This window comes from Cylas formicarius, unplaced genomic scaffold, assembly GCF_029955315.1.
Source record: "Cylas formicarius isolate icCylForm1 unplaced genomic scaffold, icCylForm1.1 PGA_scaffold_10__41_contigs__length_53128322, whole genome shotgun sequence".
Classification (NCBI taxonomy): Eukaryota; Metazoa; Arthropoda; class Insecta; order Coleoptera; family Brentidae; genus Cylas; species Cylas formicarius.
This window is the reverse complement of record NW_026844214.1, coordinates 6,116,946-6,132,602: the sequence shown is the minus strand read 5'-3', so window position 1 is coordinate 6,132,602 and position 15,657 is coordinate 6,116,946. Positions and strand designations below refer to the sequence as shown.

At 31.1% G+C, this 15,657-nt stretch overlaps 3 protein-coding genes across 15 annotated transcripts; 2 read left to right on the top strand and 1 right to left on the bottom strand.

Annotated features, from left to right (window-relative positions):
- Positions 1-12: 12 nt before the first annotated feature.
- On the bottom strand, positions 13-3,815 carry LOC132701070 (GPI ethanolamine phosphate transferase 2). Of its 4 annotated transcripts, none has more exons than XM_060668751.1 (4): positions 3,101-3,815; positions 2,879-3,037; positions 2,300-2,437; positions 13-154 (listed from the first exon to the last, which is right to left on the bottom strand). In XM_060668751.1, exons 1-4 carry the CDS (start codon positions 3,693-3,695, stop codon positions 36-38), a joined length of 1,011 nt encoding a protein of 336 aa, XP_060524734.1. In that variant the 5' UTR covers positions 3,696-3,815; the 3' UTR covers positions 13-35. The 4 variants fall into 4 exon arrangements, with proteins under 4 accessions (XP_060524734.1, XP_060524743.1, XP_060524725.1 ...); XM_060668742.1 differs by lacking the exon at positions 13-154 and having other exon boundaries at positions 795-2,437; positions 3,101-3,235; positions 3,293-3,815; XM_060668760.1 differs by lacking the exon at positions 2,300-2,437.
- Positions 186-554, top strand: LOC132701091 (splicing factor 3B subunit 5). Its single transcript, XM_060668771.1, has one exon. It carries the CDS (start codon positions 290-292, stop codon positions 545-547), a length of 258 nt encoding a protein of 85 aa, XP_060524754.1. The 5' UTR covers positions 186-289; the 3' UTR covers positions 548-554.
- A 477-nt stretch (positions 3,816-4,292) lies between the features above and the next one.
- Positions 4,293-15,516, top strand: LOC132702939 (VPS35 endosomal protein-sorting factor-like). Of its 10 annotated transcripts, none has more exons than XM_060671829.1 (16): positions 4,293-4,405; positions 4,457-4,538; positions 4,600-4,776; positions 6,128-6,293; positions 6,439-6,769; positions 6,823-6,999; positions 8,315-8,492; positions 8,548-8,717; positions 8,831-9,113; positions 9,205-9,348; positions 9,645-9,832; positions 13,316-13,451; positions 13,501-13,693; positions 14,284-14,568; positions 14,655-14,911; positions 15,140-15,516. In XM_060671829.1, the coding sequence occupies exons 1-16, from the start codon at positions 4,383-4,385 to the stop codon at positions 15,218-15,220; spliced, it is 2,871 nt and encodes a 956-aa protein (XP_060527812.1). In that variant the 5' UTR covers positions 4,293-4,382; the 3' UTR covers positions 15,221-15,516. The 10 variants fall into 10 exon arrangements, with proteins under 10 accessions (XP_060527812.1, XP_060527885.1, XP_060527877.1 ...); XM_060671894.1 differs by lacking the exon at positions 4,293-4,405 and adding an exon at positions 5,359-5,434 and having other exon boundaries at positions 4,457-4,548; positions 5,492-6,293; positions 15,140-15,515; XM_060671886.1 differs by lacking the exon at positions 4,293-4,405 and adding an exon at positions 5,492-5,601 and having other exon boundaries at positions 4,457-4,548; positions 4,600-5,434; positions 5,652-6,293; positions 15,140-15,514.
- The last annotated feature ends 141 nt before the right edge of the window (positions 15,517-15,657 follow it).

Sequence of the window (15,657 nt, the reverse complement as noted above, 5' to 3'; positions counted from 1 at the left end):
CGGTTTTTTTTGGTATCGGTCAAATTTGTTTTTTGCTAGTTGAGCAAATATTGGTTATGTCTTCTTTGTACGTGTTGGTCCATAACCAAAAGCGAAGATCTTCGACGGAAGCAATGGGCGAATGATCCTAGCAGTCGAGCCCAACTTTTTTTTTCTGAAACGAATAATTGAATTGAAGTATATTCAAGTTGTGAAGAATAACTTAGATCTGTGAGTAAATATTAATTTCAAATTGTGCTTCTAAAATTTACCAATTAACTTAAATGGTACATTAATCTGACTAAGGATAATGGGCGACCGATATAATATTCACAGTCAGCTTGAGCACTTGCAGTCGAAATATATTGGGACTGGCCATGCGGATACTACTAAATTTGAATGGTTGGTAAATCAACATAGAGACAGCTATTCCAGTTATTTGGGACATCCAGACTTGCTAAGCTATTTCGCTATTTGTGAAAATGAAGCAAAAGCAAGAGTAAAATTTAATTTGATGGAGAAAATGCTTCAACCGTGTGGACCTCCACCAGACAAGCCTGAGGACTAGCACCGATAAAATCATAAACTGTAATATTTTTATTTAACTCATAAGAGTAAAATGAATATCCTAAAGTTTCTTAATTTAAGCCTGGCATGTATTTTACTCGAACTTAAAAAAGCATAGTTTATTTGCGTTTCTTATTAACTTTCAATGTCTTTGCCTAAGTAAAAAAGTGGTATATAAAAAACGCCTTTTTAAGTTTAGTAAAGGTTGACAACAGAATAATAATAGCCAAGGTAATTGTTTTTTTATTTTAGTGTTTTTTTAGAAAATAATATAAATGCCAGACAGTTCCTTCAAAAAATAAAAACATGGAATGAGCACTTTCAATAAAGAATTTTGGGGAAAATACTGACCAAATAAATAAGTGGTTACTAAAACTTATCAGCACTATGCATACAAATAGCATTGTATAGCTTCGTAAAAGAAACAAAATGTTCCACATTTTTTTCCCAAAAGTACCAGAGAAATGCGAACTTTCTAAAGCATACATATGAAACAAAATGTGGAAAATATACAGATGACTGACAACTTGAGGAATAACAAACAATGGGTTGTATTCACTTAGGCCTATATATCCTACCGATATATCCAGGCTGGCTAGTGTATTTCTATGACCTTGCAGAAAAAAATAAAAGTTTTCAAATAGGTACAGAATAAGGGTTGAATTTTCGCATTGCTCGTAATCGTAAAACTCGCGTGCAACATAGATTGCCAATGATATTAAAATTGTATTATGTGGTTGGACAAGAAGTGTGCCAATTAAAATACATGAATCTAAGGAAATTTTTCTGCTCATAAAAATTTGAATAATTATTAAAAACCACACTATTTTACCACATTGGATTTGGTAAAAGTTGAAAGACTTTAGTGTGAAAATGAGGAAAAGTATCAATATATTCAACAATTTGAGTTTTGGAGGTTTGTAAATGTCACATAAACTATACCAAACAGTAAACAAAGTAAAAATTAAAAGTGTAGAATAAACCCAATCTTCAATGTTGATCAGTTTATCTGAGTATTCGGTATCTATATTCGCATTAATTTCTCTTGCTCCCCTCAATGCTAATAAGATTACCATTAACTTAACTAATTTTACTTTAGACAATAATTTTCTCGAGCCGCTGATATCACTTATTAATATTATAAGCCAAGTGCTGCCTAAGAAGTACCACATTTGATGTTCTTCCTCTATAAAACTTGATGAGAAGAAGGTTATAGGATGTACAATACAGGAACCAAATATTAAGATTTCCCTGACCGTTAATGAACACATAGTAAAGTAATTCGCAAAATGAATAAAATTGAAAATACACATGATTATTAATACAGATAAAGAAATATATGAGAGAATGGTGAAATTAATGAAAAAATTTAATAAACCTATTGAATATAATAAACAATATTGAGTGTTATGTCTTTTCTTAATGTCAAAAAAAATATTTAACATTAATGGGATATTATTTAAAAGAATCAATACTGCAACTAAAAGAGCCAGAAAGTTTTGCCTGTGCATGTCCTTCCTCAAGTTATCGATAATCTTTTCTGAACAAGTTTTGTAAAATTTATTTGCCAATTCGACGTGAAGTTTTTTATTTTGTTTTAAAAATGTGGTATGATGCTCGGAAGCTAATTTAAATTCTCCTGTACACAGATTTCTTTTTTGTAAAAGTGACTTAGTATTGTAGTACATAGCAAAGAGATATTGTTCAATAGATAACATATTTGAGAGCAAAGACTCCTGAATTTGGCCCATACTAGAGGAAGGTATTGGAATTCCCATTAAAACCGCTAAATTCGCCGCCACATCTGTCTGAAGAAATGAAGAATCCTGGCACTTGAGTCCTAAGGAAACAAGGGGGGTAGTAACTTCAGAAACAGTTGATCCGCCATGTCCTAGAAAAACATCCCAGCATTTAGGAAGACAGTGACTGCCTTACAAAGTTTTGAACACTTTGCTTCAGTTGCACAGAAGTGTTTAAGGCGCAGGAGAAAACTAGAAAATTAGCAGTAATTTTTAGTCTTTTTTGAATGCATCTGAATAAAATTATATAATTGAATTAACAATAACTTGAAAAATATGCAGTCAAAAAATATTTCCTACATGCAAATTGTAAGTTCTAGAATGATTTTAAATCTAACATTTTTTTTTTAATTCCAACTCATTTTCAAAATTATTAAAACACTAGATTTTATTTCTATAAGACCTGAGCGCGAAGTAATCAAACCAGACTTGGGGATATTTGTTTGTAGTTGTCCATTTTTTGTCTCTTAAATAAACGGAATATGATGATTACCTTAGAATTCAAGTCTTAAATAACTTGCAAGTCAACCTACCACCACTGTCTTTCATCCCATGATCTCCAGTTACAACTAATAGTGTATTATCATCTAAAGTATTTTTAAAGATTTTATGGATTATTTTATCCATCTCCTCCAATTTTAAAGGTATTCTAGAAGAATATGGGCCATAGACATGGCCCATGTGATCTAGACCTAAAAAAATAAGCTTGATTATCTTATCAATGACAATCATTAACTTCAAATGCAATAATCCACCTAAATAGTGTAAAATCATTATGTTCCAGTCCTTTCTGTTCAATTCAATATTAACATTTTTTGTGATATTGTCATCAACTTCTGTAAAATCCCATACATAAAATGATGAAGTTCCTTCTGATCTAATGAACATATCTGGGAACAACCTTAACCAGGTCTCATCTCCATAAAAGATTAAATTTAAACCTTTACGTTTTGCTGAATGAAGCCAGCTATCCTCTACTATTTCAGATGAAGCTAAATTTCTGATTACATCCACAAACTGAGGAACATTACCACTAGCCAATGCCTTTATTCTAGGCATTGTAACAGTAGGACTTTCAACTAAAACTTTACTGATGCATCCCTTATCCTTAACAAGGGAATATGTTAAGGGCATTAATAGTGGTGTAATGAAGTCAAACCTTAGAGCATCTATGACAAAGAACACCAATTTGCCGAAATGTGGTGGATATAATTTTGTTAAACTAATGTTTACATCACCAACTTGTAAAGGGAATTCATTTTCACTATTTGGAATATCAGTATACACCGGAAAAAAGTTATATAAAAAAAGAGCAACGCTGCATATCGTAAGAAAATAATTTTGGAACATTATTAGAATTTCTATTCCATTTCTCCTTAATATCTAAGATAGACTAGTTTAATTAAATCAACAGATATATAATCTGAAGGTACTTCAGAAATTTTTGAATTTTCCATTTCTAAATAGAGGTTCTTCTTCTTTATTATTTACTTCTAATGGCCAAGACTGCATAAGGTCAATTGTTCAGCTTACACAATTTTTCACATTATTCAGATATCCTAAAGAATGCCTTCTTAAGAGAAAGGTCTGGACCAATCCATCATCCTCCAGGTTTTTGTTTTTTTACGTATACAAAAACGGAAACTTCTAAATAAATTGTCATAAAGTTCCATTCTTCATTATATTACACATACACATAAAATCATTAAAAGACTACATTTAATTGAAAATTTCTGAGGGATACATTCATTTCTACCTTCAACTATCCTTTTCAGTCAAATAAATGATTTATAATTTATAAATGGTTTAATTACCTTTCTTATCAGTTTTCAGCCTTTTGAAAAATTGTTGTACTGTACTGAAGTACTATTTAGTTCAAGAAGAACTTCCAGGAGCCTGCATATATTGGCCAAATGATCTTAGAAAACATGGTCAATAGAAGTAAAAGAAGAAGAAGCCTGTATATCCCTATTTGACTTTAAATTTTGTATATTTTTCGCTTTTATCATTTTTATACAGCAAATTAAACTTTGGAAAATGTATAGTAACATAATCGATTGGTAGGGAAGCTAGTTACAATAATCAATCGGAAACACATATTTTTTTTGTAGGAAATCTATGAAAAAGCCATCATTGTTGAAACAGAAAACTTGTTGGGAAGTCGTAAAAGATCATCCTTTAAAAAATTTGGCGGTACTTGCATGTGTGAACTCTACAGTTTTATGTATATATTTATCATAATTTGGTGTTATAGATTACAGACCGTCGAAGGATTTTGGGCTCCCAACCAAGTACAGGTCTTAGTACACCAGTCTCCAATCCTCTAAATATATTAGATCCACTTGCTTTAGCTTTAAAAGAATTAGATCCTTTGTCAGAATTTGCGATGCAGGAAGAAATAGATCCTCTATCAAAAATAGCAGCTGAAATGGTGAGTGTAGTGACTTAAGTAAATATTATTAGGCTTAACTAGTTTTAGATATCAGTTTTCATGATAGTAACTTGAATGTAAAAAACAATTTTTGCAAACTAGATGTAGATAAACAAACACTGGTTTATATTTTTTTGGGATGGAGCATTTTCCTACTAGAGATATAGAGGCCCTATTTTGATAATAAGAAATAAGCTTAGCTTATAAAGCTAATAAAGCTTATAAAGCAACTATGAAAACAAATTGATAAGGTCCAGTGTAGATGCGCATGCTTGAGATTTAAAATCTCCTGGTTAACTATTGACCTTGCGCCAACTAACCAACATGTCCGCTGACAGATCCTCAATAAGTGTGGATGCGGCATTTTTGCGGTAGTATTTTTTCAAAAAATATCCAGATTGTATTAAATCATCATTCAAATAGGTGTTGAGTGTGTGGATATCAATATTTACAAAGAAAATTTGGAAAAATGTAGGTTAGTGCAGGTGTGCCAGGAAAATTAGCCCCTTCTCTTATCATTATATTATCTAAAGCTATATGGAATGCGGTGTACTGCAGTCTGTAATTTTTTCAACTGTTTAGAACTGTATATCTTCCGCATTCGAAAAATTCATAAAGGAGAACCATGGCCAGGTTCGATTGACATTGTTGAGACTAGGTATGAGTTTGGATGATAAGCATTTCATTTGAGATTTGTAAATATAATCTGTTCCAGTCCCACATTTTTTAGGTTTATGTTGTTAAGTAAGTTTGCAGACTCGAACCATGGTCAAATGATTTTACTAAATTACTAAATCATTCGAGAAAAGTCCGCCCTTGCAAAAGGTAACAATATATTCAACCTTTTCTAAGGTAGGCGAAACACTAATTTCTAGAATTATATGCCATGATATAACTATCAGATATACAGAGGCCCTTACAGTGAAGAAACTTCTGTAAAAAAAAATGTGGGGAAGGGATTCAATACGCACAATATGATGGATTTGATTTATTGATTGATTTGATAGCTATTAGATGATATCTTTATTTTCACCATAGGCAGGTCTTGTATACATATATGTAGTGGCTATATTGAATAAAGAGTGGTCAAGCATTGTTTGTATACGTGTAGTTTAACAATAGGTCACAAAATTATTTGTAATTTATTCTAGTAGAGAATATTCTATTTTATTACCATCATAGAGACGAAGAAGTGGGCGTTTTCAAGGTTAGCTATAAACTTTAAAAATATTTTTAAGCCGCTCACTTCAGATAATTTGCTCACTGGCTTGTAATAATAGAATAATTTTGTTTGTGGACATCCAAAAAAAGCATTAGGTCTTAGGAATTTGCATAGGGTTTCACATCTTAGGATCTGATGGATAATAAATTAGGCAAAGCTTCGCTGGAACCTGAAGAAATTAAGTCATATACAAAAATGGAGTCCTGGAACTCGCGAAAAGCTGCCATTTTATCAAAATACACAACATCCGAAAAGTTGACAATGGTTACAAGTTTTTTATTTGATGGTGAAAAAGGTAATATGTAATTCTACAAGATTTTGTACTTCATTTGTCGTGATTTAAACTCGATCTAACAAATCACTATTTAAATCAAAACATTTGGAGCGATCCTTACTACTTGTACTTTCCAGTCGATTTTTACAGTATATATTATTTTTAGTAATGGTAAGAGCACAAAGTACAGCAATTGATAAAGTTCAGCTTCGATTAGAACAATTAGATTATTTTGAAGATGGAGTGCAACAAAAATTAGACTTGTCCCAATCTGAATATATAAATCGAATAGAGCAATTAAATAAGGAATTAGTTTCTGCATGGAACAGTGAACAGAGAGTGAAAGCTCTGAAAATAGCAATACAATGTGCAAAAATGTTGACAGATACTGATGTGCTTCCTTTTTATCCTAGTAAATTTGTTTTGATTACTGATATACTAGATACTTTTGGAAACTTGGTATATGACAGACTAAGAACAAAAGCAGTATATTTCAAGTAGTATAATTAACCAAATATACAACTTTTCTATTTATTTATAATAATTTCAGACCTGGATCTAAAATTGCGACACCATTGCCGGACGATTTTACACCAGACATGGTACCAGATACTGTCAAAGAGACATGCCTAAATTGGTTTTACAAAGTTGCGTCAATACGGGAATTGGTACCGCGGCTATATGTGGAAATGGCTTTACTGAAGTCCTATTCCTTTATATCTTCAAAGTAAGTTTTAGGCAGATTACTTTTGTTGGCTTGTGAAAACGTGATCATATAATACGTCATAATACAACTATTTTATAAAAATAAAGTTCTAAACAGGAAACAAAATGATAAACTTACATACATTTATGCATTTTGTTGCATTTCGTTTATGCAAACTATAGATTACAATATTAATTTTGTTATCTTTTTAATTAGACAAGTGTAACCACTTTTGTCTCATTACATTTGATTTTAGAAACTTATAAACGGAGACCTCCATTTTTTAGTACAGATTCGCATTTCATGCCAAAAAAGCGTCAGGTTTCGTCCAAAGTTTTTTTTATCTCGTTAGATGGCATTGTAATCGGAAACAGACATCGTATTTGTCAAGAAATACAGTGGGTCAATGTTAGGAATCTGACTTTATATATACTATATATAAGTGTAGGGGTTGTATACTATACTAGCTACACGAGCATCAAAACTGACGGCAAGATATGTTTTAAATCTACCAAAAACCTTTGATTACTTCTAATCCATGGTTTAAGTAGCGGAACAGGTCGAATTGGCTCGCGAGTGTTTAATGAAGCTGACATTTTAAAGTGACAAGGTGTTTTGGAATATCGAATAAAAAATATGATGCAAGACAACACTAAAATTAGATTTAGACACCTTATGTTATATTATTCCTATATATTGTTTCTCATTATGGGGACTTCTGCAAAACAAAAGTAATATGTCACCCAGGTTTATCTGACTCAGTCATTAACCTTTGTAGTCGCCCGGAGGCTGGCGAACGCAGCTCTCTCTGAGATTACTAATGGTTCTATACCATTAAACTTTTATCAATATAATATTAAATTTTCATATCTGCCCATTATTTTATGACTACAAACAAAAAACGTTTAAAGTGGCATACATACAGTTGTTCACTATTATCACGACCATATAGCTAATAGATAATATAGTGGGCCTACTACTTGGCGATATTTTCTTTCTAAACGGCGATTTCCACATACTTAGCTCATCTTCCCAAAACACTTAACGAGATCTAGGCATATTTGGAGAAAATACTGCCGTAAAAATGGCACCTCCAAACTTATTGACGATGTGTCAGCGGAAATGTTCATTATTGAATGCCGCAAGGTTAAAGACGGGCACGCGCATGTTGAATGGACCTTGCATCACAAGTTTCTGTGTTATCGGCATAGGCAGGATCTCTATATTTCTAGTAGTTATATGATCAAGACTTATAGAAACTTAATGGCAGTAAACCTAAGCGCTGCGTTCGCTACTAAATAAGTAAGTGTATTTCGACAGAGTAATGTATTTGCAGTGAATGCTTAGAAGCATTGTATCGTTTGACAGACATGATCCAAGGAATAGGAAATCCACTGGTCGCGGTATACACGAGATGTTACCTATGTAGAATGGCAATCTCGATAATTGGGGAGAATTGCGATATAAACCTCCTTACGAAAAATTTTGAAAGTTTTTTGAACACTTATCAACATGTAAGTGCTGGTTTTTTGGGTAAGCACCCCATAACCACATGGTCATACTTTACAGATTTTTGGAGGTAGTGTGAAAGCTGAATTAAATAAACAAAAAATTAAAATACCGACTTACATGACTTTGTACACTCCTGCATTAGATTTTATTCTGGAAGCAGTTGTTTCTAATTCATCTGAAAATATTATTTCTGATTTACTTAACAAGTGTAAGCATTATTGTAACAGGTATGTATTTGCTGTGAGGACACATTTTAAAAGGTGCAAAAACCAATTAGATGCTAGGATTTTGCATTCTTTTACCTATTTTAAATAAAATTATATTCCTTCATTAATTTTAGTTCCTTAATTCTCAACACCATCATGTCCGGTTTTAAACCAATGTACATCTCAGAACGGGCACTTCAGTTTCTTGACATGATCACCGGTTGCACCGACGATGCAATACCATTGCATTCATTACTTCGAACGTTAGGATTATGTTTAAGTGTATGTCCGCCACCTTCAGATCAAAGGAAATCTTTATTAATACATGTGTGGAGAAATATTGGACAGCTTAATAATACAAACGAGTATATGACATGCGTGGAAGTCTGGACACCTCTTATAGCTCTTCATTTGTCAGTAAGTAATTCCTAAACATTTGCAAATTGGGTTATAAAATAACAGTAGTCAATACAAAAAAAAACAAGTATGCTTTAATACTGATTTGCAGCTTAAAGAACTTAATCAGGCATTCGGCAACATTATCAATCATTTATCTGTCAAAAGGAGTTATGAACACTTTCAGGTTGAATTAAAAAACATTGTTCAAAAAGTTGCATCCTACATATCAGATTTGGAATCGTTATTAGCGTTAGTAAGTATTTTTCGTTTTTCTTCGTATAAGTATGTATATAAAAAATATAGCGCCTTGCCTTGAGTATTGCTTATTCCTAATTTATTTATTTACTATTCACTAACAAATTTTCACGCTCAAAAAAACACCTAGACCCATTATCCACCCTCTGCATTCTAAAGCAAGTGATTACATATCTATTATGTATTTTATACTACATATTTTACTTTTAGATTACCAAACAATTTTTTCCAGAGCTCTTCTCTAATCCTTTGATAAGCTGTGGAATTATTATTAATTTGTACATTTTTTTTTAGGACAATTTTTTATCTTTGATTAACCTTTTTCACGAAGAGTCGGTAAAAGTCGAAGTATGCAAATTTGTTTTGACTACGTCCGTTATTGACCACCAAATTAGCGATCCAGTGATAACAAATTCTCTTATGTATTTAGGAAGTGTATTACACGACTCTGTGGATGCTCTTACACCAGAGGACGAGCACAGGTATGAAATTTAAAAGAGGTCACATTTTTCAAATACTGAATGGTTCAAAGAAATATTTTTAATAATTTATTGGGCAAATTAATTGCAAAATGGGTTCAGTTAGAAACTTTAATGAGCAGCGCCAAAATTTCCCGGCCTGAGTATGAAAGAAACAAAGTAGTGTAACAATTTTTTATTATTTATTATTTTTCAATATAATCCCCCTTAATTCAATTCACTTATTACATCTCTTTATTAACAACTCAATCCCTTTAAAAAAATAATCTTTTGGTTTGTCTGCAAAATGTGCTAAATCACACTCTAAAATGGTAGCTTGTGCAACACCAGCAGTGGACAGGTGCATTATCGTGCAAAAGACGCACGTCTCTGGTCAGTTTTGCTCGACGTTTTACACATATGCAGTCTCGCAAATTATGTAATAATGTTGCGTAATATTTACCATTGACAGTGGTATTAGTTTCTTTAAAATCTATCAAAAGAATTCCTTCACAATCCCAAAAGATCGTGGCCATCACCTTTTTTGTTGACTGGCAGACTCTGAATTTTCTTGGAGGTGCTTCAGCCTTACGACGCCACTCCATTGATTCTTTTTTCGATAGAGGGTGATAATAGAGAACCATAGTTTCACCTCCCGTCACAATAGTTTCTGTCACAGGCTTCGGTTCGGACTAGAGTTCCAAAAAAGACCGCGCACAATCGACACGGCGTTGTTTTTGAATAACCGAAAGGTTTTTAGAAACTCATCTTGCACTAACCTTATGCATACCTAAATGATCATGCAGAATTCGACGAACACTTGTATCACAAAGTTTAGTAATTTCTGAGATTTCCATGACCTTTAAACGTCGATCACTCAATACCACCTCTTCCACAATCGCAACAATACCTTCCGTTGTGACCTCCACTGATCGACCAGTTCTTGAATCATCTTCTAGGCACTCCTGCCCCATTCGAAAACGTTGTGCTCATTCTTTCACTACAGAATATGAAGGAGAACTTATCCCGTACACACCATCCAGCCTTTCTTTAATAATTTTAGGTGCTAACTGTTCTTTTGTCAAAAACTTTATGACTGCTCTATGCCAATTTGCGTTATTTGCGACATTTTTTCGGACACGTCTTGTTTAAAATGCTGTCAATAAAAACTATTTGACGCAAGACTTCAATTGTTTTTTTCGCAGTCTACTAAGATATATATTTAAAAGACAAAGTTTTATCGTGATACTGGAGTTGCATCTATGTCAAGCCGGGAAATTTTGGCGCTAACCTCGTAAGTTGCATTGTACTGCGATGGTTTTTACTTGATCTTTATCCACAAGGCGTTCCTTAACGTATCAATACTGACTTTATTTTAAGAAAAAATCTTAAAAGTATATACTTAAGATTTAACTTAACTTTTTAATTTAAATTTAATTTAATTTAAATTAACTCAACAACAAACAAAACACAACGAAAATTGATTTGACAATGATCTCTATGTACTGTAATTTATTGCTAACTACATTCATATTTTCAAAAATTATTGGACATTATAGGGAAATGTAATACGTTTAATTTATTGGACATGTGGCATTTACTTGATGAAAATCTATTTAACGCAATTAAATTAGAACAAAAAATGTTCAGATTTTCATAGTTATTTAATTATTTATATATATATATATATATATATATATATATATATATATATATATATATATATATATATATATATATATATATATATATATATATATATTCACGTATTGATTCACGGATGAAAAAATGTGATGACACTATATTCCGGGATATCATCCGTTCGCTTGTTGAACTCCGACTGGAATCCTGCAGACGTTTCGCCAAAATCTCACTTGGCATCTTCAATGCTCGCGCTCTGCAAACAGTGTTCGAAGTGTTTTCGGAGCGCGAGCATTGAAGATGCCAAGTGAGATTTTGGCGAAACGTCTGCAGGATTCCAGTCGGAGTTCAACAAGCGAACGGATGATATCCCGGAATATAGTGTCATCATATATATATATATATATATATATATATATATATATATATATATATATATATATATATATATATATATATATATATATATATATATATATATATATATATATATATATATATATATATATATATATATATATATATATATATATATATATATATATATATATATATATATTCGTGTTCGAAGTGTTTTTGGAGCGCGAGCATTGAAGATGCCAAGTGAGATTTTGGCGAAACGTCTGCAGGATTCCAGTCGGATGCAAGATTTGCAGGATTCCAGTCGGATGCAGGATTCCAGTCGGAGTTCAACGAGCGAACGGATGATATCCCGGAATATAGTGTCATCACATTTTTCCATCCGTGAATCAATACGTGAGAATATATATATATATATATATATATATATATATATATATATATATATATATATATATATATATATATATATATATATATATATATATATATATATATATATATATATATATATATATATATATATATATATATATATATATATATATATATATATATATATATATATATATATATATATATATATATATATATATATATATATATATATATATATATATATATATATATATATATATATATATATATATATATATATATATATATATATATATACATACATATATATAAACAAGTAGTAGTAGGTTTTTAATTATAGGTGTAGGGTTACAAATTTCAATTTAACAACGGAGGTGCATTTAAATCCAATTGGTCATTAAGTAATAGATTCGAATATCTATTTTAATCTTTTTTCGTGAAACGTGCATTTCTGAATTTAAATTAATAGCATAGTGATGTATGCAGTTAATATGATTCAAAAAGAACTGCATTTCTTTTTCCGTTCCAGTGAAGCAAGCAAAAACATCATCTACATATCCATACTACCAGAGAAACCTTTACTCGGGGGATTTTTTTCTATATTTTCTAAATCGTAAATGAAAATTTTTGTAAGTAGTGGACTAAGTGGTTTTTTGATCATTAAATTCAAAATAATTTTGGTCTAAACATACTATTAAACTGTCTAACACAGCTTGTTTTATGATAGGGCTGACTTGTCTCTGAGTGAGAATATTGTCTATTATGTTTATTACGTCAAACTAGAATTGACTTAGGAGGAATTTTATTGTCTTTAACCTTGTTAATTAGTTCGACCGAAGTTTGATAACATATCTAGGCTTAAAGGCAATATGGTATTCTTTTTTTTTTTTTTTGATTTAACTGATGCTGCTGTTACAAAAAAACTACAGGCCTTATTGGCATATCATGTTTTTAATTATCTATTACTACCTGTGTTGCCGAAACATTTTTTGTTCTAATTTAATTGTGTGAGTTGGAGTTGAAGTAGTGTAAGTCTAGCATTATAGACATTGAGATAAATTTTAATTGTAAATTATAAAAATAAATTAGTCCTCAATGAAAGAATAATGTTTTTTTTATGATATTTAGGCAAATTGGAGATATTTTATGCAATATTGTTAGAAAAATTGATTATGGCAGAGATTTGGAACAGCAATTAGATTTTTACGCAGAAGCGAGAGGAGCTTTTGCCAATATTGATAGCGTTTTGTCGCAATTGGTTCAAGTAAGTACAAACCTACTTGTTTGTTGATTTTAAAAAAATACATTTTCAGTGCGTTAACACTTTAACTGTTAAGACTAGATTGATTGTAAAAGGGCGTCACACTCGCAAAACAAGCGATTTTGTGAGAGCATGTGCGGCATACAGCTTTATTACCATTCCTTCGATTGTGTCAGCAAAAACTCGTCTGAAGCTTTATTTACTGTCGGGGCAAGTTGCCTTATTTAACAACTGCTTAGGTCAAGGTAAGTTTAAAGTAGTAAAATAGTTGAACTCCTCAAAAGCATATTCAACTTGAAAATATTTATGTCTAAATATTGATCATCACATTTCTCAATTTCTCAAAAAAAATTTTTTTTTACGTTAAATGTTGCAATCTACAATGTTAGAATTTGAACTCGCGATGGATGGAATATTTTGAGAAAACGGGATCTATGAATGCCTCAACTCCTTCGACATAAATAAAACCAACATGTCAATTGGTGCTAACTAGAAAACATTTTGGGGTTTCAATTAAATCAATCGAATAATATTAGGGGTGTCACATTTAACAAACGAAGTTTAACAGTTTTGAAAGTGATATAACTGATTGATAAATTTTGGATGATAAATCAATTTCAAAAGTTTAATTTTATGTTCATGTTACATAGTTCAAAATTTTGAAAATAATAAAGATACCTAAGAAAACCTTAAGGATCCTACTTTGAAAATTTTCCAGACGCATCCACGTCACTTGGGAACAGTGAACAGTATAAAGAGCTTTCAGAAAATATTTTGTTAACATCTTATTGTTCCATTCCAAACCTTTTAAGTTAACATATACCTTTATTTTCAGGAGATGCTTGTTTTAAAGCTGCATTGTCTATAATACCAGAATTAGAAAGCAGCGCACAATCTGACACATTTCTAATTGCGTTTGTACGTCAATTTTTGTCTACCCTTATCGTCGTGCCTGATAATCCTGAAAGAGGCATTTTGAGTCTCACAAGAATGTTGTTGAATATTTTAAAAAATTACGAATGGAATAAACCAAATTGGTCTCTGGCTTTAATATATATTAATGTTATTGAAATGTTTTCTACAATGACACAAGATGTATATCCTTATCATGTTGACAGAGGTAAGACTTCCTTAATATCTTATTCAAATTTTTATTTCACAAGATTTGTGTGTATAGAAACCTTTTGCCAGGATATTAATTTGTAGTCGAATCCAATGATGCATTGTACGGTTCTGATCCAAAATATATTCAAGAAATCGATGCTATGATTTCCATAGTCATAACTGAAATTTTAAATATAATGAAAGAGTTGGGAACATGTACAAAGCAAGCTCAGTTAGCAATTGAATTATTTCTGCAAATATGTGTCAGATCTGATCTCACATTCAATTCTATTAGTATTCTTGCATTGAATGTATGGAATTTGTCATTAAGAAGTGGATATATTGATTTAAAATATTTGGTAAGTGCGTTAACTAATACCTGTGGTTTAATAGACTACATTCGTTTAAGATTAGAAACTCTATGACAGTTATATTTGCGTTTTTTAGTTATTACAGATAAATAGGTAATCAAAATATCAAAGTGCTACAGTCAAAGAAACATTAAAATAAGTAACTCTAAACTTCCTTTTCCTTAACCAATAAAAATGTCATTTTAACAATTTATTCAAATATGCATTTTATTTTAGGATAGAACAAAACGCTACTTGCATAAATTTGCCCAAGAGACGGAAAATATTGGATTGCAACAATTACTTCAAAAACTGTGATTCCCAGAATGAAAAATAAATATTTATACTATCACATTTTTTTTGTAAAAATTTGTTTGTTATCGACTTTTTTTAATAAAAAATCTATATATTATGTATACTATTTTTTTTATTTTTAAGAGAATTTCCCAGAGCTTTTCATGCAATTTGCCTAGCAGCACATCACAAGACGAGATTTAATGTGGTAAGCGGTTTTTACAATGACACATTTATTATTCAATATTACATCTTCCTTAGACCCATAGAGAATGCTTGAAACCAGCCAAGTAGCGAAAACGTTTTCCTCTACAACGGAAGAATGTTATTTTGTTTAAATGATAACTTATTTTCAACAGATTTTATTAACTTTTGTTTGAACGGGAATATTCAAAATGGAATTGGTTCATTCTCTTAAACCATGTCCATCCTATGCTTTGTTTTTAAAATAGCTCTTATGT